At 39.6% G+C, this 22659-nt stretch overlaps 2 protein-coding genes across 3 annotated transcripts; one reads left to right on the top strand and one right to left on the bottom strand.

Annotated features, from left to right (window-relative positions):
* Nucleotides 1-1774: 1774 nt before the first annotated feature.
* grk1b (G protein-coupled receptor kinase 1 b) lies at nucleotides 1775-11141 on the bottom strand. The gene is made up of 9 exons (XM_026181800.1): nucleotides 10847-11141; nucleotides 10646-10706; nucleotides 4586-5298; nucleotides 3990-4117; nucleotides 3657-3814; nucleotides 3321-3404; nucleotides 2896-3020; nucleotides 2606-2807; nucleotides 1775-2495 (listed from the first exon to the last, which is right to left on the bottom strand). The coding sequence occupies exons 3-9, from the start codon at nucleotides 5282-5284 to the stop codon at nucleotides 2212-2214; spliced, it is 1680 nt and encodes a 559-aa protein (XP_026037585.1). The 5' UTR covers nucleotides 5285-5298; nucleotides 10646-10706; nucleotides 10847-11141; the 3' UTR covers nucleotides 1775-2211.
* Nucleotides 11142-17107: 5966 nt separating this feature from the next.
* slc25a35 (solute carrier family 25 member 35) lies at nucleotides 17108-22389 on the top strand. 2 transcript variants are annotated; one of them, XM_026181802.1, is made up of 6 exons: nucleotides 17108-17953; nucleotides 18069-18134; nucleotides 18214-18366; nucleotides 20094-20228; nucleotides 20461-20659; nucleotides 22029-22389. In XM_026181802.1, exons 1-5 carry the CDS (start codon nucleotides 17582-17584, stop codon nucleotides 20629-20631), a joined length of 897 nt encoding a protein of 298 aa, XP_026037587.1. In that variant the 5' UTR covers nucleotides 17108-17581; the 3' UTR covers nucleotides 20632-20659; nucleotides 22029-22389. The 2 variants fall into 2 exon arrangements, with proteins under 2 accessions (XP_026037587.1, XP_026037586.1); XM_026181801.1 differs by having other exon boundaries at nucleotides 17109-17953; nucleotides 20461-22389.
* Nucleotides 22390-22659: the final 270 nt, after the last annotated feature.

Raw genomic sequence — 22659 nt, 5'->3', positions numbered from 1 at the left:
TCACCATAACCAGACAGCATGTGTGTCTGCGTGTGGGTGCACTTGTTTGTTGATTAATTGCTAAACTTATGACAGCACAAAACTTCCAACATAGTGGTAGGTTCATCGTCCTGTCAAGCAACATTTGCTATGTAAAATTAAAGTTACAGGGTGATTGATTTTAAATTTCTTTCTCTGTACAAGGTTAAATTGCCTCTGAAATACGTATATTCCAAAACTTATAGCAAAAATTGTGGAAAATTTGCATGTTAAGGTAACACGCAATCCATTTCAGGAGCATTACATTGCAAGATAGAACAACAATTAATAATACATGAATTTCCAATTATCTTGTAAAATATCACATAGTTGAAGTAATCAAAAGCAGAACATACCTGTTTGTTTGTTTGTTTGTTTGTTTGTTTGTTTGTTTGTTTGTTTGTTTGTTTGTTTGTTTGTTTTTGTTTTTTAATGAAACAAGAACTTTTCACGAGGCTTAATTAGAAAGGAAAGTTATGGCAGCGGTTTTTAAAATATACCTTCTCAATACCATAGTTTTTAATTTTGTACAAAAGAATAGAATGTTCCAGTTGTGAAATTTTAAAGTAACATAGTTAAATAGTTTATAAAGAACAAAGAAAAACTGAGACACAAATACAGTACTATTGCCTTAAAAGTACTGCCCAGACAATGAGTGGCTCTAGTGGAGATCTGCACTCTCTGAGTACTTCTGGTCTTTCTCTTTTATATTGAATTGTTCACAAACAATTGTTTTGTTTTTTTTACATTTTTGATAGTTACTTGTCCTCAATAAATGGTAAGCTGCATTAACTGTTAGCTTTTGCATGTTCTCTCTCTGTTTTGTGTTTTGTTTTTTTTCTTCTTCATCTTCATCGGTGTCCTCTTGACCGAAAACATGCGAGTTTGGTTAATTGGATGGATAAGCATGGATTTTCATTAGAAGGAAAATCAATTATTCGTATCCTGCGTTAATCAAGGTAAATGCAACAGGAAAAAAGCATTTGAGTTTCAGAAATGTAGATAAAATAATTGATAATCTGTTGCTGTAGGGTTTGATTAAAACATCAAAAAGAAAACAGATTTATTGCAGGTTTGTTCGGGGAACACGTCATCATGTCATGATTTTCATCATTATCAGATGGTTAATAATTTATTTCAATAATTACGCAGAATGGTGTAATTAAGGTCAGTATCAGTAAGAAACGTGTTCAACTCGAGACAAACAAGATAAATGTCCTTCAATAACATACTGTTCTGACCAACAGTGAGTCATTCACTTTTTTCAACTATTCTAGAAAATCCTTGTCTTTCTTTTCTCAGTAAGAACAAGCCGCCTCTTTGTAGAAGTGAATAAATAATCAGTGAAATGTCAACACAGTTTTGCTGCAGCTGGTAAACGTGCAATGAAATTTAATCTGCTGATTTGGTCTCGTCAGTACTGTTGTGTTGGTTAACAATGTAACCTTAGAGGAGGAAGGTCCTGGGTTTGATTGCAGGCTGGGGCCTTTCTATGTGGAGTTTGCACCTTCTACCTCTGACTAGATGGGTTCACTCTGGATGCTCTGGCTTCCCTCCCACAGTCCAAAGACACACTGATGGATAGAAGATTTGGTGTTGCATTCACATTGGCAAACAAAGTAATTTTTTTGGCTCTTCCACATTTTGTCATAAGCACAAGCTGGACATTTGCTATATATTTTATCACCATGTATATTCATATAAATTCAAATGCAGGCCAGAAAGTTACAAATGAAAAGAACCAACTCTTGCCCTTCCGAAGGTTTTATTGATTGCTTTTAACTCTTCTATCTAAAATGTTTCCTGTAATAATTACTTAAATCCTGTTTCTTAATAATAAATACATAAAGAATAAAAACATATTACTACAGTGTCAATACAGATTACATTGCATGTGATTTCTATACAGTTAGCTTTTCTATAATTACTGAATAAAAATCTTACCAATGCAATTAGTGCAACATATGTTTTGACAACTTTATATTTCAGCTATGTGTTATTTCACCATGCTGTACTTTTCTATATATTCTATAAATACTATAGATATTACATCATAAGTAGATAAAATATTTGCATGCAAATTCTACATAAATAATAACAATATAATATAAATTAAATACATCAACAACAGATTGTTGTACAAATGACTGATCTTAAAAATTAGAAGTATATCTGTTTTGCATCCATCTAAATTCAAAGCATTACACATCCCCCCCCTTTGGCTTCCACATAATTAGGGTCAAGGTCATTGGGCAACTTCCCCTTCTCTCCCCAGATATTCAGCTCTCCAAACACACCAGTCTCAATCATTTCCTCCTGCCAGGGTATTGGGACGTTGCCGGACGCAAAGTCATTGTAGAACTCAGCGTCCTTGTCATCCAGGACCACACCTTTGATTGTGCTGAAGGCACCCACATCATCAATATCTTTGGCATAGACCATTTTAGGATCGGGGACAAATGGTGGAGGTAGCATTCCTTTAGATGAAACACAAGAGATAAACAAATGAGCATCTTTTTGTTGCATCGTTTTCAATAGACATGTAATTAGGAAATACGTGCGCTTGTCGATGATATTTTTTCATCACCTGCTTCTAGACGTCCCCAGTTAATGTCTTTGAAAAATGGTTGATTCTTGAGCTCTGCGCACTCGTTATTTTTGAAGCCCAGTCGTTTAGTCGGGTCCTTCTCCATCAGGCCCTCGCAGATGTCTTTGCATTCTTTGCTGAATTTTGGTGTGTAAGAAACTGGATCATTTAGAATTCTGCGAGCTACCTCTTCATTCTCGACCTGAAGAAACAACATTATATACATTTTATTAGGCACAGAGAACCGTCAAGAAGGACAAGCAGGAGAAGAGAGGATGTATGTAAAGCACCTTTTCTCCTCGTACTCTAAAAGGTCCTTTGGCAGCAATCATCTCATACACCGTGACTCCCAGAGTAAAGTAGTCCACAGAGTAATCATACTGCTTCTTCTGAAGCAGCTCTGGTGCCATGAAACCTGTATTAACATGTAACACAGTTTCACACACAATAGTCCAGAAATGCAATCTACGTGTTGGTAAAGATGTTTGAGCTGGCAGCATTAACCTGAAGGCTACACGTTTTTCTCCAATATGATAGTTTTTACCCCTCAGCCCTGAAAGGCTTATGTGGGCAGATGGGCATTCACCCAAGTTTGTGAATGCACAAACCCGAGAACAAGGGAACATAAGATTTTAAAATTGATATCAAAGGTTTATCTAAGGAGGCTGATAAGTGCAACTTTATCTTCAGGTATAACAGGAGTTAAATGACTTACCTGGAGTCCCAGCATATCCAGAAGTTGTATCTTTTCCTGGTGGAAGTTCAACAGCCAGACCCAAATCTGACAGGCGGACATGTCCTAAGTAAAAAGGCTTTGATTACAGCAGTAGCATATGGACACAAGTTTGGACATCATTTACCTACTGGTCATTTAGGGCTTTGTGATTGGGCGCTACCTGCATGTGATTTCTCTTTAGGGTTGTTTTTTTTGTTGTTTTGTTTTTTAATCTCAGGACAGGTTTGGACAGAGACTAAAAGATTTTGGCAGTGAACTGACAATATAAACAGGCAAATGGAAAACAGATTAAGTGTTACAGTCTTAATTCCTTACCTGCATCATCAAGAAGTACATTTTCTGGCTTCAGATCTCTGTATACGATTCTGTGCTGATGAAGGTGTTCCAGCCCACAGATGATCTGAGCTGTATAGAAACATGCTCTCTTCTCATCAAAACCAGGATTTTTTTCATCGACGTTGTACATGTGAAACCTGCAAGAAAGGAAATAATATTGACTTTTTTTTTTTACAAACTTATTTGTCGAGATGAGGGGAGTGGATCCTTCACCCGTGTTAACTACAGGAACTAGCACGTCATAGTCTAGCAAGTCATAGTGTTTAGGTTGATGTGTGCATATTTTTGCTGTAACTGATTTTGATCTAGCACCTTAAATCACCACCATTCATGATGGTCATAACCAGGCAAAGGTCTGTCTTGGTCTGGAAGGCATAAGCCAGCGTCACAATGAACCGACTGTGAACTTTTGCAAGGATGCGCTTCTCCACAATTGCTCCCTAAAGAGAAATTAAACATTAGCAAACATGATTAACGCAACAAAACCAAGAATGTGCAATGTCAGGAGGCCCTACATCTAATGTCAAGCCAAACAGATAATTTGTATTATTTTACTTCTATAAATTAATAATAGGTTGTTATACACAGGTCCATGTAAGCCAGAGAGATTCATTGCCCTTTTTTCTCCGTATATGACATTCTGTCTTACTACTGCAGGAAACCTAAGAAGCAACAAATACTATTCATAATGGCTTTTGTACACTTCAAAGGACGCTTTGAAGGTTAACTTTCGGATTCTGATTTCTTGACACATTGCAGGTAAAGTACATAAAGCTATGTGCATGTGCAGCCTGTGCTGAGAGCAAATCAACCATTGCTGAAAACAACTGTTTAGCTGTATATGTTCATTACAACTCTGAATGCTTTCTTGAAATAATGAGCCGCTTTGTGAAGTCTTAGCATTTTACCTCATAGCCTTTGCGTTTCTTCAGCCTCTTTTTGTCTAGCTTCTTGTTCGCATACATTTTGCCTGTTGCCTTTGCCTGACAAGCAAACACTTCGCCAAAACCTCCTTTACCCAGTACCCGGAAGTCCATGAACCACTCTTCATCAAACGGCTGGCTCTCCATCCATTTTAATTGAGCAAAACGCAGGAAGTACATGCTGTTCTTAAAGCCATCCACGGCCGCTTTTTCCAAGTGCTTGAGCAGCTGTTGTTCACTCTCCTTAAATAAGTCACCACGGACATTCTTGAGGTCTTCTTTAACTCGAATGATGGCCTTTTCCTCTAGGAAAGTGCAAAAATTCTTTGAAGCTGATTGATAGTATTTATTGACTATCAATTGAGCCTTCTGCAGTCTGTCCTTCTCTTGGCACACGACATATTCTTCAATGTCTTTCCACAGCTCTCCAGCATTTTTATGGGTTGCATCACTCTCCAGATATTGCTGGAAGAGACGCTTGCCGATGGGTTGCTTGACACACATGCTGTCAAAGGTGGTGTCTAGTGTTGCTTTCATGTGTTCACAATTTCTGATATGTGGGAGTTTCAGTCTGGCACGCATCTTTTTGTCACGCAGCGCAGCTGCTGAAGCTCCATCCGTGCTGCCACGGGCTGACACATAGGCAGAGTTTGCCACTACAGTCTCCAAGCCACCGATGTCCATGGCTACACCTTTGTCTGGCAAATGAAACCAAAAATGTCATTAAAAGTGCTGATAATAAGATTTTACTACATTAAAGGGGTAGCTAATGAAGATCAGTCTCTTTTGTAACACTGTCTTGAAAACTCTCATATCATTCACTAGACTATATTACAATTCTGCACAATTTTAAATAAATATTCTAACAAAAAATAGAACCCATATTGCAAGTTGCAACAATGTTTAAAATACAAATAAAACAATGCAATGATTTTCATACATTCATAAACCAATATGCATTCACAATAGACCAAATAAAACATCAAATGTTTAAACTGAGAAAATGTACAGTTTAAGAAAAAAAAACTGAGGCAGATATAGATTTGATGGCACACCTCTATTGTAACGCTGTAATAGATGCAGTATGCAGTTTAGGACTGTCCTACTGAAATATGCAAGACCTTCCCCTGAAAGGACACTGTTTGGATGGAAGCATTTGTGGTGCCTTTCCACATTTTCAAGCTGTTAATTCCATAAGCACTAATGCACCCCAGACCATCAGAAGTGCTCGCCTTTAAACTGAGAGCTGAATACAAGCTGGATGGTGCCTCCCCTGTTCACTCCAGAGAATGTGACATCCATGTTTTCCAAAAGATCATTTCAAATTTCAATTTCTCTGACCACAGAACAGTTTTGCATTTTCCTTGGTCCATTTTAAATGAGCATTGGCTCAGAGAAGAAGGTTACTTTTCTGGATCATGTTCACGAATGGCTTCTTTTTTGAGTGATGGAGCTTTAACTTGAAGTGTGTTCACAGACAGTGATTTCTGAAAGTGTTTCTGAACCCAGTCAGTGGTAATGCCTTTTTTTAATGCTATGCTGCTATGGGCCTGCAGATCACAGTAATCCAATATTTGTTTTAGGCCTTGTTCCTGGCATACAGACATATCTCTAGATTTTGAATCTTCACAATTTTTCATTGAGGAACATTATTCTGAAATTGATACACAATCTGTAGTCTCTTGCAAATCTTGGAACCTATGCCCATATTTACTTCTGAAAAACTCTGCCTAAGATGTACTTTTTATATCCAATCAAGTTACTGACCTGTTGCCAGTTAACCCAATTAGTTTTTCAGTGTTTAGTCAGCTGTTTCTTTTTACTACCACTTAATGCTTCAGCATTTTGTTGTTCTCGTCCTAACTCATCACGATAAGGTTGAAGCGAATCAGAATAAGTTATCTTATTCCTTTGTAAGCTGCCGGGGTAGTGTCGGAGTAGCTGTGTGCCATCTTAAATTTAAGTAAACGCTAAACAATGATCCTAAAAATGTATTATCTGTTTCTATATTAATTTAGGTATGTTGTATGTAGGTAAGAATCATTGATGGTGAAAATATTAAAATGCTGTTATATGCTGCTCCCTGCTGTTCAAATGACAAAAGTGAATGATGAGGACTTCTGACAGTGCTAAACTTGGGGCGCTACAGCTGCATGACGATACAGTCACACAGGCAAAGGATTTCGGGGACCTGCATTTTATATAGACATAAATCTCTATATATTATAGAGTGATGTAGATGGTGTAGATTTATGTTAGGGGTAACATGAACTGCAAAATATGCTTTATGGATGCAGATATTAAAATGTCATATTAAAAGTATGACATTATTATTCCAAACATTCAATAGATTTTTTACTCTATCAATGAATAAATCTATGCCCAACTGAAATAAGAGTTTTGAGAACGACACAGATATTTGGTGATTTAAAAATCCAATTTTCTACACCGGTTTTCTTTCACACACATGAAGCAAAAACAGATTTTGCTAACATTTGGTATGGGTTCTTATTTATTTACTCATATATGCTCTGACTGGCTGCTCAGATGAACTCATTCTTATGTTTGTGGCGGTGCAAACATTTATGCCCTCTGGTGGACAAACTATAAAACATCAACACTCATAACACGGTTGAAGCATGTTTCTTCTTCCCTTTCTTCCTTTCATCCATCCATCCATCCATTTGCTTTCGCCTATCCTTTCCAGGGTCACGGGGGGGGGGGGTGCTGGAGCCTATCCCAGCAGTCATAGGGCGAGAGGCGTGGTACACCCTGGACAGGTCGCCAGTCTGTCGCAGGGCCTTTCTTCCTTTATTATTTTTTATTTAACGGCTATCATAAATGCTGATAACAGTACATCGGCGGCAGATAACTAACATCAATCAGTAATATCAGCTTGTTAATAAATTGAGCTCTAAATGCATTAGATGTATTTACTCTACAGCAGTGGCGGAGCGGGGGGGGGCTTACTGGGCTTAAGCCCGGGTTGCTTTTTCAGAAGCCCGGGGTCTTTTGGGGTGTAATTTTTTCATAGTTAGATGCCTGGCTGACAACTGTATAAAACAAAAGTTTGACCAGGTACCAAAGAAAATCATTCGTACTGTACAAATAATGTAAATATGACGGTGCATCACAAAAGATTGATATCAAACTGATCACTTGACCCATATTACGTTACTTGCTCTTCAAGTGAATCAACAAATGGCGAAATGAAAAGCCGAACAACAACAATGCTGTTTCTTTAGAAAGTCTTAGCTTACATGTGTGTTTATTTCATATTTTCAGTTGTTACCCTCCACGGCTAAATAAATCGGTTTCAGTAATGCACTGATATACAAGAATGGACATGAGGTGCTTCTTTCAAATAAATAACTCTGGTAGATGTTATTTTATATATTATGCTTTGTATGTTGTTCAGTATATTCCTATGCAAAACAAGAGAAATTTCAATATACATCAGTATAGTCACAGTTTAAACCAGATACTTACATACACTTTATGGAAAACAAAAAACATTTTTTTTTACTGTACAACATCAAAAGAGAGAAACAGAGAGAGGAGAATGAGGACAGAACTGAGTGGGAACAAGAGCAGGTGAGACACACATGTTAGTCAAATGGTTGTTTACCAAAAGTATCACTGTATCATAGGTCCTCATGTATCTCGTACCTAGTGTTTCTTTTTAGGTTTGTTATTTTTCAAATTCTATATTTATTAAGTTTTGCAGGCTTGTTTGCACAACAAGGCTAAATAATTATATAAACTTTTCTCAATCTAAATAGTGGACTTTGGTAGAATTAAACAATAAGTGTAGTGCAGGTCTATGATGATTTTTAGTGCTACTATCATCTAGTTCTGTTTCTGATTCTGTCTTGGTTAATGAATGAATGAATGAATGAATGCTTTATTGGCCATATGCAGGTTGCCCCACAGAGGAATAGGACCCCCCCCGACTTACACACACAACAACAAGACATCACATGGGAATACAGTCGGAGACCGGCAGCGTTGAGAGAATAACACTGAAAAAATTACACAACATTGGGAAAAGTACAAGAGGAAAAAAAGAGACCTCTTCACACGCTGGGCAACCTATGGGAGGACAGCATGAGAACAGGAAACAAAAAAACTCCTCTGCACAGAGAGCACATTAATGTCCACATCACAACATCAGAGCACATGACAAGCCACAGGGGATGGATAGGGGGTGGGGGGTGATTCGAAGGAACACAGCAGTCGTCCTGCACCATGCTATCATTTCAGCGCGGCACGCAGACCCGCTGCCTTCCCCCGCAGGAACAAGCATCGAAGGCGTTTGGAAGGGAGGGGGATGAGTGCGTGCTTATCAGTGTAAGTGTATGTGTGTGCGTGTCCATAGTTCAGCTGAGACAGTGTCCTTCGCCGTATCAGGCTAAGTAAACAGTCCTCCAGCCGATCCAGGTGTCCTTCATGGGATGGGAAGAATAGTCATCACACAGTCGTTATCAGGGAGTTGTTTTGGTGGGCTCCAGCCTTGGGCCTAGCAGCTGGCGCCGTGGTGTCCAAATGTAGAATATTGTTGATTTCTCCTTTATGCGAGCAGCGAATTTAGCACTCTGACACTGGGGCCTCGATTTCCCGTTGGAGCGCTGCGAGCCTCCCCATGATGGTATCAAGCTTCTGTTCCGTGGTGTTGTCATTCTTTTGGTTCTGAGACCCCACAGCTGCAGTGAGCCGTTCTGCGATGTTATCCAACTTTCGCTCAAGGGTGTTATTGTGAGCAGGCCCCTCTCTGATGTATCCCATCATACGCTCAATGGTGTTAGTTTGAGTCTTCACGGCAGCTGTAAGCGTCTCCAAGGTGTTAACCATGCTGCGTTCGGTGTGGGAGGCCGCGCCTCGCCCCATCGCTTCAATTCCAGCGGTCAGCTTAGGGGGAGTTTGAACAGCCGGTTCCGCTCTCTTATTTCTCCGATAAGTCAGGGCCAAGCCAGCTCCGATCAGCAAGAACCCCGTTATCATGGTTCCGAATAGGTAAATATCCTCAGCGTCCTCGATAGACAGTCCCGCCAGGCACAAGATCCTCCAGGTTTGCCACCCATCCATCGTGTATCCGGCAGGGAAAGTCCCTCCAGGGCACTCGGGCTCTCCCGAGCCCAGACTTCTCGTTGAGAAGAGGGTGTCAATAGCGTTCAGAGACCAGTTGATCAAATCCATAATTCTCTATTAGGTTTTAGAGAACGACAGTGAGAGACTGTTCCAGGGAAAAGTAGTGCACACGAGACAAGACAGGACACAAGAGGCTAAGCAGGGAAGATAAGGGGAAGGAGGAGAGGAGAAAAGTGCGACCGCCTTCGCCGAGAGCCAAGTAAGAAAAAGTCCTAAGTAGTCCTGATTTTGAACTGTTGTAGTCCTGTTTTAATTCCGGATCAGTTCTGGGTCTGGTTGAATTGGTGTGTAGTCCTCGTGTCTTGATACAGCCCTGACCTTGTTCTGCCTTGCTGCTTAATTAAAAAACTACGTAGTTTAAGGTGTCCTGCACATGTGATATATATTTTTCCCTATTGAACAAAACTCAAAACAGAGCCTATTAATCTTTGTCATTTCTAACCCCCCCAATCCCAATCCCACATACATACTACCCTTTAGGGCTAAGCCCCGGGTGTATCAGATGTCTGCCTCCTTAATCTTGGTTGTTGATACAGGGGATTTACTTATGCATGACCTCCTTGCTCTTAAACAGTTCTGTTAAGTAAATGTATGTAGCTATGCATATGAGGAAGAAACCCCGATGGTGCCAATACAAACTTTTATCTGATGATTCTGTACAGCCACTGAATAATATTTCTGGCCCATTTAATTTTGAATGTAGCTCTTTCAGTGCTATTTATAATTACTTTTCAGGTTTTAATTATTTTTATGCTTCAGTGTCACCAGCACTGACTTTTTAATGTACTGCAAAAGCAAATGTATTAACACGATAACTCAGAGACGGGAGAGGAAGTCATGACAGTATTTCAAATTTGGTCAAAAGTTGAATTGATGTTACAAATATTTGGTGCTTACCTGGTAAATTTCTTGAAACGACACAGATGTACGCCGCAACTTAGCTTGTAGAAGCAAACAACTGGAAGAAAGTAATTTTAATGTATCATGTGACAGTTGAACAAATCTCATTAGGCTATTGTCACAATCAAAAAATGCACAATGGTTAATTAAAAAAAAGATTTTACTTTATACCTAGGTACATGATGAACTCCAACTTACCTTGTTTTAAAGCAGCAAATTAAATCAGAGCTTGAGGCCAACAAATTAAATCCAATTGAACGCCATCCAACTTATATTTTCCTACTATTTTACCTGTTTGCCTTCTATTAATTAGAATATAAGCACTAATGTACAGCTCTGGCCTGTCGGTGTCTTGAATAAACCTGCTCTCTCCTCCTCTCGTCACTGTGTGATGTGTTGGACAGGTCAGTGTTTCAGGTTAAGGTTTACTTTGCACCTGAAATCCTCCTTCCTGGTGAGGATTACACCCTGACATTATTGGAGTGAGCAACTTGGCAGAAGCCACTGGTGAGTATTGGGGTGAGCATTTCAGACTATATTGTTATTTATAACTGTCCTGTTTTCCTTGTCCAAGGTACATTTTCATATGTGAATCATACCAATGAGAATTAGTGAATAGCATCATTACAAATTTCACAACAACAACACGGTGTATTGGCAGAAGAAGCAGGCTGGAGAGAAATAAAATGGATTATCTCCTCGGGGTGTATGCGAGAGCAAAACACCGCAGCATTTGTTAGTACAAACTTTGAGGAATGTTATTTCTGTATGACCTTAGCTTCATCAGTAAGCGGGATTTATACTCATTATGTATGTGAATTCAGATCTTTGCAGAAGCATTTTAATGCGCTCGAACAGGTGAGAAAGAGATTATGTGGGCACATGGCAGGTGATAGGATTTGGCAGGTTGTTGAGGAAATGGAGAAGAAGGATTTAGATCATCTACCTAAAGAGGACAGAATAAATAAATGAGTTGCTTGCACAGTGTAGCTGTTGGGAATATCGCCTTTGATTGAGCAGAAAAGTTAGTGTGTTGTAATACTATTCTTGTAATGTTGACTTAACTACACATTCACTACATTATGGGACTGCAAGCAGTTGCATTTCTTTTATTACAAAAGTATTTAATATCAATATAAAAACTGTTATCCTATTGATCTTTGTGCCAAGAACAAATAAATGCATTCAGCCTTCCAAAAGCTTAATTTTTTAATTGTTAATTTTTTGCATTATATGGGAATGGCCCTTTATCCCTTTATTTGATGAGATAAGCAGAGAGGAATTTTTACAGTTCACGATCTGATGTGGTGGCATAGTGCAGCCACCACAGCACTAGTTCTGTACGACTATATAGTGGCTCGATAAAGAAATAACAGTAATAACAGAAATTCTGGGCCTGTTTGGCTGTTTTAAGTCTCACTGTGTGCATCAAAACGCCCTCGGCACAAATCCTATTTAAAAGGGTTTGAGGTGAAACCGTTTTTACTGTCACGTCTAATCCAGCTCTGTGATGAAAAACAAACAAACCCACCGACCCAGACGGGGAGGTTAATCAAATTAGTCCAAAGACCGTGACAGTCTAGAGGATCTGACCACTATGTTTTCATCTGTGAAATCAAAGTTGATGTCACAGAAATGATAATCGTCTGGAAAAACATCCGTCTTATCCGGGTTTTATGCTCAATCTTCCATTGTCCTGTCACGAGACAATTTGATCAACTACTATATATTCAATATTCAATACTACACTAAGACCATTTAATTAATTTTGTGTTAAGATCTCATTATATTTGCAGTGCACACACTTTGGAGCTGTTAGAATATTCGTGATCCTCACGCAGCTGAGCAGTAAGTGTTCTTCATCTGATTAAACAGAGATGTGATTAAAAACAGCAGTGGAAGTCACTGTTCTATCTCACGCAGTAATCTCTAATTGAGCTCAGCGGAGCTGCCCTGGTTACCTGGTGTTTCTAACTTTAACTCAATGACACACATTTTACAGTGAGGTCAGTGTCCTTAACAGAAAGGTAAATCTGTGTTTGCTGCAAAAATTCTAAAATGTAAACATATAAGTCAAAAGAGGATTTACATCCTTTAATGTCATTAAATATGTTGCCTAAAGTGTTCACTCAGCCATCCAAATCATTGAATTCAGGAGTTCCAATCCCTTCCATCAGTCACGTAGGCGTGCAGACTGCTCCTGAAAGCATTTGTTAAAAAAAATGGGTCACTCTCAGGACCTCAGTGAATTCCAGCGGGGATACCATGACAGGATGCCACATGTCCAACAAGTCCAGTTGTAAAATTTCCTCACTACTAAATATTCCACAGTCAACTGTTAGTGGTATAACAAAGTGGATGTGATCGGCATAAACATCAACTCAGCCACAAAGTGGTAGGCCATGTAAAATCACAGTGCAGGATCAGTGAATGCTGAGGTGCATACTGTGTAGAAGTCACTAACTATCTGAAGAGTCAATCACTACAGACCTTCAAACTTTATGTAACCTTCAGATGAGCTCAAGAACAGTGCATAGAGAGCTTCATGGAGTCTGTTTCCATTAGTACCGTATTTATTTATTTATTTATATAGCACATTTAATTACAACAGGAACGTTGACCAAAGTGCTGTACAAGAATAAAAAATACCTAGTAAAATAACCTATAATATTGATACCAAACATCAAATATGAATTAACAAATAACTCCGATGCTGTATTAAAAGCCAGTAAATACAAATTAAGATAAGATTTAAAAAGATTGACAGTAGGAGCCTGTCTGACGTGTAGGGGTAAACTATTGCACAGCTTAGGCGCTACAACTGCAAATGCTCGATCGCCCCTATGAACCAGCCTCGACCTTGGTATGGCTAAAAGCAAAAGATCTCTTGATCTAAGACATAGGTGTCAAACTCTGGCCCGCGGGCCAAATTTGGCCCACAGCCTAATTACATTTGGCCCGCAAAGCCATAACAAATTACTATTAGAGCTGGCCTACTGGTATTATACAGCTAATATATATATATATTGTTTAGTATTAAGCTTTGCTTGTTCCATATTCACATTTTCAGCAAAACTTGTTTGAGTCCATAAGAAAAGATTCATTCTCATATCTGGAGGAATAAATATATTTCAATAAATATTAACGTTAGCCCGCGACTTTGTTCCAGTTTTGAATTTTGGCCCAATGTGTGTTTGAGTTTGACACCCCTGATCTAAGAGATCTGGTGATATAGTGAAGCAGCTATATCACCAAGCACAATACAACGTTTCAGATGCAGTGGTGTAAAGCATGCCGCCAAAGGCCTCTAGAGCAGTGGAGATGTGTTCTCTGGAGTGATTAATCATGCTTCTTCGTCTAGCAATCTGATGGATAGGTCTGTGTTTAGCGTTTGCAATAAGAACGGTACTTGTCAGAATGCATTATGCCGAGTGTAAAGTTTGGTGGAGGGGAGATTATGGTGTAGGATTGTTTTTCAGGAGTTGGGCTCAGCCCCTTAGTTTTAGTGAAAGGAACTCTTTCACAAGACATTTTGGATAATTTCATGCTCCCAGAAAAATTCCCATAAACACACTCCTAAACCTTGTGAAAGAAAGACTTGAAGCTGTTATGCCTGCAAAGAGTGGGGCACATCTTATTAAACCCTATAGAACCTATAGATTAACAATGGGATGCCACTCAAGTTTATATGCATGTGAAGGCAGACAAGCAAGTACTTTTGGAAATATAGAGTACATTTAGAATGGATGGAAACCTTTCTTGTAGTTGTTTTTTTTTTATACTTTATTGATCCCCGTGGGGAAATTCCTCTCTGCATTTAACCTATTCACTCAGTGAAGCAGTGGGCAGCCACTGGGCGCCCAGGGAGCAGTGTGTAGGGACGGTACCTTGCTCAGGGGTACCTCAGGGTAGCTGTTCAGGGAAACAGCTTTCAGTTTGGTGTATCTGACATACTATAGTATGATAAACCTTCTGAGTTCTGAAGACATGGATATTAACCAGAGCAATGACCTTAGTTATAGACACTATTTGAAGAAGCATTAGGATAAAGTCAAAAAAGTTGGCCTGACGTTCTTACTAATTTATTGCCAATAATATAACACATACACAAGTGTTCACAGCCTTTGCCATGATACTTAGATGTATCCTGTTTATACGGATCATCTGACAATTATTTCTACAAGCTAACTGGAGTCCACTTGTGGTAAATTCAGTTGGTTGAACATTAGTTGGTAAATGCACATACCTGTCTATATGGGGTCCTATCATTGACAGTGTATGTTAGAGCACCAACCAAGCCATGACGTCCAAGGAATTGCCTGTAGACCTCAGAGACAAGATTGTATAGAGGCCTTAATCTGGGGAACTGTATAAAAAAAACCCTGCAGCACCGAAAGTCCCAATGAGCACAGTAGCCTCTATCATCCACAAATGAAAGAAATTTGGAACCACTAGGTCTTTTTCTAGAACTGGCCTCCCAGCCAAACTGAGCAATTGAGGTAGATTGCTCTGAGATTGATTTCTGTTGTTTTAGTGTAAGACTGGGGGCTGTGGGAGCACTGCAGTTTCAAATTCCTGTGTATGACCTGAACAAATGGTTTTTAACAGTAAAGCTGACTTTGACTTTAGGAAGGACCTGTATTGGGGAGGCAACTAAGAACCTCATGGTCACTCTCACAGAGCTCCAGCATTGCTCTGTGGAGAACCTTGCAAGGCAACTGATGGACTCTCAGACCACAATAAACAAAATCTGGTCGGACGAAACAAGGATCAAATTCTTTTTCCTGGCCAATATCATCCCAGCACCACATCTCCATCTACAATGATGGTAGCATCATTCTGTGGGTATGTTTTTGTTTTTTAGCCACAGGAACTGTGAGAAAAATATCAAGGTTGGAAAAAGGAAGGGAAAAGACCACAGACTGGGTCAAAGTTAATCTTCAAACCACCTTAAACACAGAAATAATAACAAAGGAGTGACTTTGCAACCAGAGCCAAGATTTGAACCCGACTGAACATCTTTGGAGAGATCTCAAAATAGCTGTGGAACAACACTCCCCATCAAACATGATGGAGCTTGAGAGGTGTTGCACACTTGAATTAAAATGAATTGAAACCAGTGTGGCTTTGTGAGTTCGCCTTTACTGCATCTGCAAATATATACATGGACATAGCACAGCGTTACACACTTTTGCAGTCTCACATAACGCTTATAGGCGCACTGCCTTATGGGTAGTGGCTGGCTTCTTTACTCCCGCTAGAGCTGCTCATTTTAGGGGATACTCCCTCTTGTGGTGTAACGGAGGAATAACTACGCTTCCTGCACTATGTCATTTTTGGAGACTGGGGCACACATTATTTTACCACAATCAAAGAAAATACAGATTTGAACAATCAGACCATTTAACTAACTACAATATTGTCACTAAAGATTATGGGGGGTGTCTTGTTTTGTCCACAATGTCTTTCTTGTCCTTACAGAGGTTCTGCAAAGAAGAATGGGAGAAACTGGCAAGCTTGTAGCATCATACTATTTAAAAAAAAAAAGTAATTGATGCTTCAACAACATATTGAACAAAAAAATCTGAAATTAACTGTTAACTGTGTATTAGGTCAGTGTTTCCCAACCACCTTTCCGCGAAATGATCAGATGTGCCGTGGAAGATTATCTGGTTCCACCTTAGTACTGTAAGCAATCGGCGTGAATAATGGGCAGAACAATTACATTCTCTTCCACTAGAGGGCAGTGTAACTACCTTCTCTAATTAAATGGGTTGGCAACTTGCAGTAAAACAGAAGAAAACGAAGAATTAAAAAGTCATTCTGTGAGATGACGCAGTGCATAATAGCAATAGATAAAGTAGGAAAAAGTAGTCCGTCTGACCTGGGTCCTGGAGAAAATTCCGACCCAGATGAAGGCCCTTGCATGAGTAGTGTTCAGAAGAAAGCATAAAGGTATACTGTGGGGACAAACCGAGCCAGTTCCACTATACCTCGTGTGCGGGAAAAAATTATTACATGCTTTTTGTGACATTTTTGTTTGGTGGTGTGCCGTGTGATTTATTTTTCTAATGTGAAATATGTTGAGAAACACTGTCTTAGGTAATAGTTCTTATTTTTTCCTTTTAATTGTGGCTGGATGCAAGTAGCTCTGATAGGATTTATCCAAAAACTATCACATCAGGTAATTCGAAACAATGGGTGAACTGGTCACCTGGTCGATCCAATCTAGCGCCAGCAATCGTTGATCCAATCACGTCTGTCTATTGTGACTGTTGTTAACCGAGCACAAAGATTAAGGACCAAATTCAGTGGCTGAGCAGAGACGCGTTACATGAACTACGTAGCACGCACCAGTAGAATCTCTAACGTGAGATGTTTAGGGGCCAGAAAAAGTGTACGATGAAATTTCAAGGCAACAACATGCAACTGATGGATAGATATTTAACAAGTATGGTGGTAACTAATATGGTATTTAACAGCATTCTGTTTATATTTTTTAATGTCCATTTATTTTATTTTAATTTCACTGCGCATTTATAAATCTCCAAATGGTTGTTGTTGTGTATAAAAAAAGAATTGGTAGCACGGGTGAATATGATTTCACGGAACAGAGAAATAAAATGAAATCACGCATAAGTTGAAATTCTCTAAATACCGCAATTGGATATGTCTGCTTTGTTGCTGCCTTCAGCAGATGAGCGATTTTTCTTATTTCGTGTATCGAAATTTTGAGATTACGAGGCGCATTGAAGTACTCTTATGTCTTCTTTGTATTGTACTCAGCTGTCGTGGTTTGTACGGATGTACAGTATGTGGGAGGGGGTAGCTGCTTAGCAAAAGTCCAGTGATGTGAAGAACGAGACAGACTGGAGGCCGGTCTCAAGCGTACATCTGTCGGCCCGTCGGTGGTCACTCGGTCGGTCTATCGCGATGGATTTCGTGCTGAGCGGAGTGGCGGCATGCGGCGCTTGTGTGTTCACCAACCCGCTGGAGGTCGTCAAAACTCGCATGCAACTTCAGGGAGAGCTAAAGAGCCGCGGATCCTACCATGTGTATTATCGCAACGTCTTCCACGCTTTTTATACTATCGGCAAAGTGGAAGGACTAGTGGGATTACAGAAAGGATTAGTACCCGGGCTATGCTATCAGTTTTTTATGAATGGAGTCAGGCTCGGGTCGTACGCCATCATAGAGTCCTCGGGTTACATCCACACCAATGGAAGGGTCAACGCTGTCAAAACCACAGTAGCAGGGGCTATGGCTGGAGTGGTGGGAGCTGTGATGGGCAGCCCCATATACTTGGTCAGTAGCTGGCTTTGCCCACTTACCTTGTGAAAAGTTATTCAGGCGTGACCTTAAAGTGAACTGTGACTTTCACCTGTGGTCAATGATAAACTTAAATTGTCTCCACTGACAGGTGAAGACTCACCTGCAGAGTCAGGCCACCTCCTCTATCGCTGTTGGTCATCAGTACAAGCACCAGGTAACCTGAGAAAGTGAATGTGCGAATATGAGTGGGAGGCATCAACAGCGTCCTAAAATGCTGCTCGTCTTCACCACAGGGGATGACCCACGCCCTGGTTGCCATCTACAGAAATCATGGCATTCTGGGACTGTGGAGGGGCTCTAGCGCTGCAGTGCCGAGGGTCAGCGTGGGGTCGGCCGCTCAGCTGTCCACCTTCTCCTCCTCCAAGGAGCTCGTCATTGACCTGCAGGTTGGTGTGTGGCTCATTTGCTTTTGACATGAAAATGAGGTAGAAGGCGGCTCACAGAGGGAGTTTTGTTTCTTCACTACTCCACCATGTGTGCATATTTTCCATATGTCCACACTGTTTAAAATAAACATGACTGTTTTTTAGAGTCTGCTTGTATAGTGAGTGTCGGTTGGGTAACACATCTGAACACTCCTTATTTACATTCTTGTCTAATTACAAGACCAAAACAGTACTAGAGGCTTGAGAAGGTGATTTACAGTCAGTAGCTGTTTACAGGCTCCTAAAGCGCCCGCTGTAACACTGACAAAGCGCTCTGTATTCCACTCCCCTGGAATGGAAATTCGACACCTTTTATTGGCCCCCTGTTGAAAACACAAGGCTTGCGTAACTAGAGCATCAGTCTGCATGATGTAAATCAGTGACCCAGCTCTAGTTTTAAAAAAAAAAGAGTTCCTTAATAAGAAATTCCCAAAAAATTATATTAGCAAAAATCCTTACATTTGTGTATACTTTTAATTTACTACTTCCTTGATTTGGCTGACTTACTTTACGCTGTCCCAACTGGTTGGTTGTGTGAGTAAGAATGGAGGTGGACTTGAACATACCTCCCATCATCTCAGCCATTACCTCATGCATAATTAGCTTTATTAAACCAAAGAAGAAGAACTTTGTATTTAGAATAGAAAAGAATAAAATTGCCCTTTGTTGTCATTGTACGTGTACAGCAAAATTGTGGGTGGTCCACACTAACTGTGCCAGAATAAAATAACTAAAAATGGAAAAAATTGGTAAAAAGTATAAAATCAAGAGCGATAGCTGAACTTCTATGACTAATTTGGGTGTTATTGTGGTCATTGGGCAATATATTGTCTTTCTTTCCTGTCCTCGTCAGTGAGTCGTGCTTTCCGTCTTTCACAGTGTGCTTCATAAGGATGGACAAATTGGCTAATGATTTCAAACAGATGGTGGGAACTGAAGCGGTGCATGCGGTTTTGGATTTGTCAAAAAATAGAAGAGACAAAATTATTGCCGTAGAGTTAAAAAAAAAAATGCTGACATGCTAGATTTTGAGTCAGGACATTGCAAGGTGTTGTGCAAAGCTCCCTCCATCATATGGGTTGTGCTACAGCCGGGCTGACACTATGCATTGACAGCTCTCTCTTCCATCATCATCAAATACCAAATAAGGGGATATCTTTGGGGAGTCCAGAAATTTCAGCTTGAAACATCAAATAGTTTCTAGATATTTGTTTAAAGGGTGTGCTTAAATATGGGACTGTAATAGCTTTATTATATTGGATGGTAAGAAAGACAAGTGAAAATGTCAGGCTTTTGTCTTTAACTGTTTTTGAGAAACTCGTGTTAAAGATTGCCTCGGATTTCAAAGTGTGACAAAACTTTGAAATGTATCGACGGATGATTTTTAAATTACAATATGTGTTAAACAAATAAAATTTCATATATCCAAACGTTGGGCTGTATTAGCAGGTGAATCGGAAGGTGCACGGTAACTTGAGATGGAATGACCTCGATAATAATAGAGCCTCCTTCCTCTGGTTCGCTGCACGTAACCGTGCAATTATGAGGAGTTAAAATTAGAAGTGGCTGCACACATGCTGCTATCTTGATAATGACTTATTCCTCTACTTCTACTGCAACCGCAGGCCCACGTGTGCACGCTCTCTAAACCTGTCCATCCTGTAATATTATTTTCTTCTGTTGCCAAGGTGTTTCCAGTGAACAGCTGGCTGGTGGCCCTCAGCGCCGGCATGATCAGTAGTGTGGTGGTGGTGCTGGCTATGACTCCTTTTGATGTGGTGAGCACGCGGCTCTACAACCAGCCCGTGGATCATTTGGGCAAGGTGAGCACAGGGGCCAGACTGGGGAAGTATGAAGTGAAGGGAAGATCCTAGCTCACGGCGTGGTTGATATGTTTTCATTGTATTCATCCTCTGTGAATCCCTCATTGTGTCATCTCCCATTTGTGTGGGAGAAATTGTTGGTCACTTGGCTCCAGGTTTAGACAAGAAAGATTGCTTGAACAAAAATACAAGGTGGGTGTAGAACAAGAACAATCACTCTCTTGTTTTTTAGGGTCAGCTCTATAAAGGATTTACTGACTGCTTTTCCAAAACCCTGAAGAAGGAGGGATTGACGGGGCTTTACAAAGGCCTGGGAGCGTCTTATTTCCGACTCGGTCCACACACCATTCTTTCGTTGTTTTTCTGGGATGAACTGCGCAAATTCTACCAGCCGTTCAGATAACACCCGGGACAAAGACACTGGAAAATGGGTAACTCATTATGTTCTTAGTGCAGAAGGTTAAATGAATCGTCGTTTAATGAGTTTATGATTATCCGGTGGATGGAAACACCTGAAGGTGTTCTAGAGCAAAGGTAATGTTTTACACTCCAGTTAAAAAAACACTTTAGAGTCAAATGTGTCAAGAATGAAGGTGAAAATGTTAAATTATTGAGCTGCTGAAGGATATATTAACTGCACTTGTCACATAGAACCATACAGTATGCTGTATGTCCTCCAGAGGAAATTCAACACTGTACCTTTTCTCTAGCTCTTAAACTCCTGCGTACTGAGGATACGAGGTCAATGTCCTATTTTTATTCTGTGTGTCTGGGAATTAGGAAAATCTGATCGTGATACAAATTCCCTGCAGCAGCATTGTGCTTAATCATTTTGGCCTTTAGCAATTTCCGTCAAGCAACTTTGCCTTTGACTCATTAAAGCCAATGAGAACCAGTTGAAAACCAGTTGAAAACCAGCTGACTCACCAGTGAGTCAGCTGGTTGCAAAACTAAAACTTCTTTAAACTTTTTTTAGGTCTATGTGGAGTTTCCTAAACTTTCTAAAGACTGCAAACATGCCAGGCTCAAGTTTTGTGAACTGTATATAATTGAGCTTTGAGTTTGAGTAGGTCAAATGCATCCTAGAATATAGTTACTGTCAAACAGTATGTGGAGAAAAATGTTTCCCAGCCTTACAAAAGGATAAATATGTAACGTGGTTAAAGGCAACTCTAGGACAAAGGCTTTGTTTCAAAATGACTTCTGCAGTAGACAGATTTCCTCTTTAGGTGAAGAAAGAAAACTCCACTAACATGAAATATTTTAGGCCTCATAAACCAAAGCGAGTATCCAGTGGATCTGCCAAAAAAAAGGATGTGAAAGCCAATGCTCTCCCTAAGCATGTGGTACTGTATAATAGCAGGAGCCGTTACTCTTAATATACACATCAAAGCGGCTCCCTCCATTAAATTAGACAAACAACAATAACAACAAAAAAAACTGCACATTTTTCATTGCCATACATGAGACATTTCATAAAAAGTATTGTGTTTAAACACTGATGGAGACTGGCCCCTTTTTTCTAAATGTAAATGGATTTATTGGAGTTTTATTCTATAACTGCACTGGTACATTTGTTGAGTGTGCAAGCGCGGGTTAAAGTATTTCACTGTCATATTAATTTATTTGTGACGTTGACAAAACATTCAATTAATTATTGCCCATGAGTTAGAAACCTTACTGCTGCTCTGCTAAAATGTCTTGGTTAATAAGCAAAAATCTGTTGGTGAAGCTAGTTGGTGAATAGTGTGCCTTAATAAACCTTTAGGAATAAAAGCGGTCTATTTTAATATGTTACAGACGTGACGTTTATCAGCTCGTCCACTGACTCCATCTGCTTGAGTTTTGGTTCTATGAAGTGTTCATAATTGAGCCCAACAGTCAGATTGCCATGAAATGGAAACTGTTGGTAACATTTTGAAGTTCCACAAAACTTTGTGGATTTTGATGCTTTCTTAATAAGTGTAGGATGCCCATGATTTTATTTATATGAGCATTATTAGTTATTCCCGACCACCTTTGAATGCAACAGCACAATGTGACATGTAACAAATGTACTGTAGCTCTACGAATAGAGTTCCCTGAAGTTTGTGACAGAAGGCAGGAAACTGTTATTTAAGTTTATTAAATATTATGAAGTTTTGAACTTCAAAAGAATTGAGTTTTGGCAATTTTTCTGTTTTTAAATGTGTTTTTCTTGATATAATTATGCTCATTTGTTCTTTGTATATGGTTCCTTATGGAGTTTTTTTTTGTTTTTTGTTTTTTTTTGTAAGGGAACATGATTTTTTTTTTTTTTTATTTTAATTGTTAAGGTGGTATTGATAGTAGAGATGGACCGATCCGATATTACGTATCGGTATCGGTCTGATACTGACCTAAATTACTGGATCGGATATCGGAGAAAAATAAAAAATGTAATCCGATCCAT

Source organism: Astatotilapia calliptera, chromosome 10 (assembly GCF_900246225.1).
Source record: "Astatotilapia calliptera chromosome 10, fAstCal1.2, whole genome shotgun sequence".
NCBI lineage: Eukaryota > Metazoa > Chordata > Actinopteri > Cichliformes > Cichlidae > Astatotilapia > Astatotilapia calliptera.
This window is presented reverse-complemented; position numbering and strand designations above follow the sequence as displayed.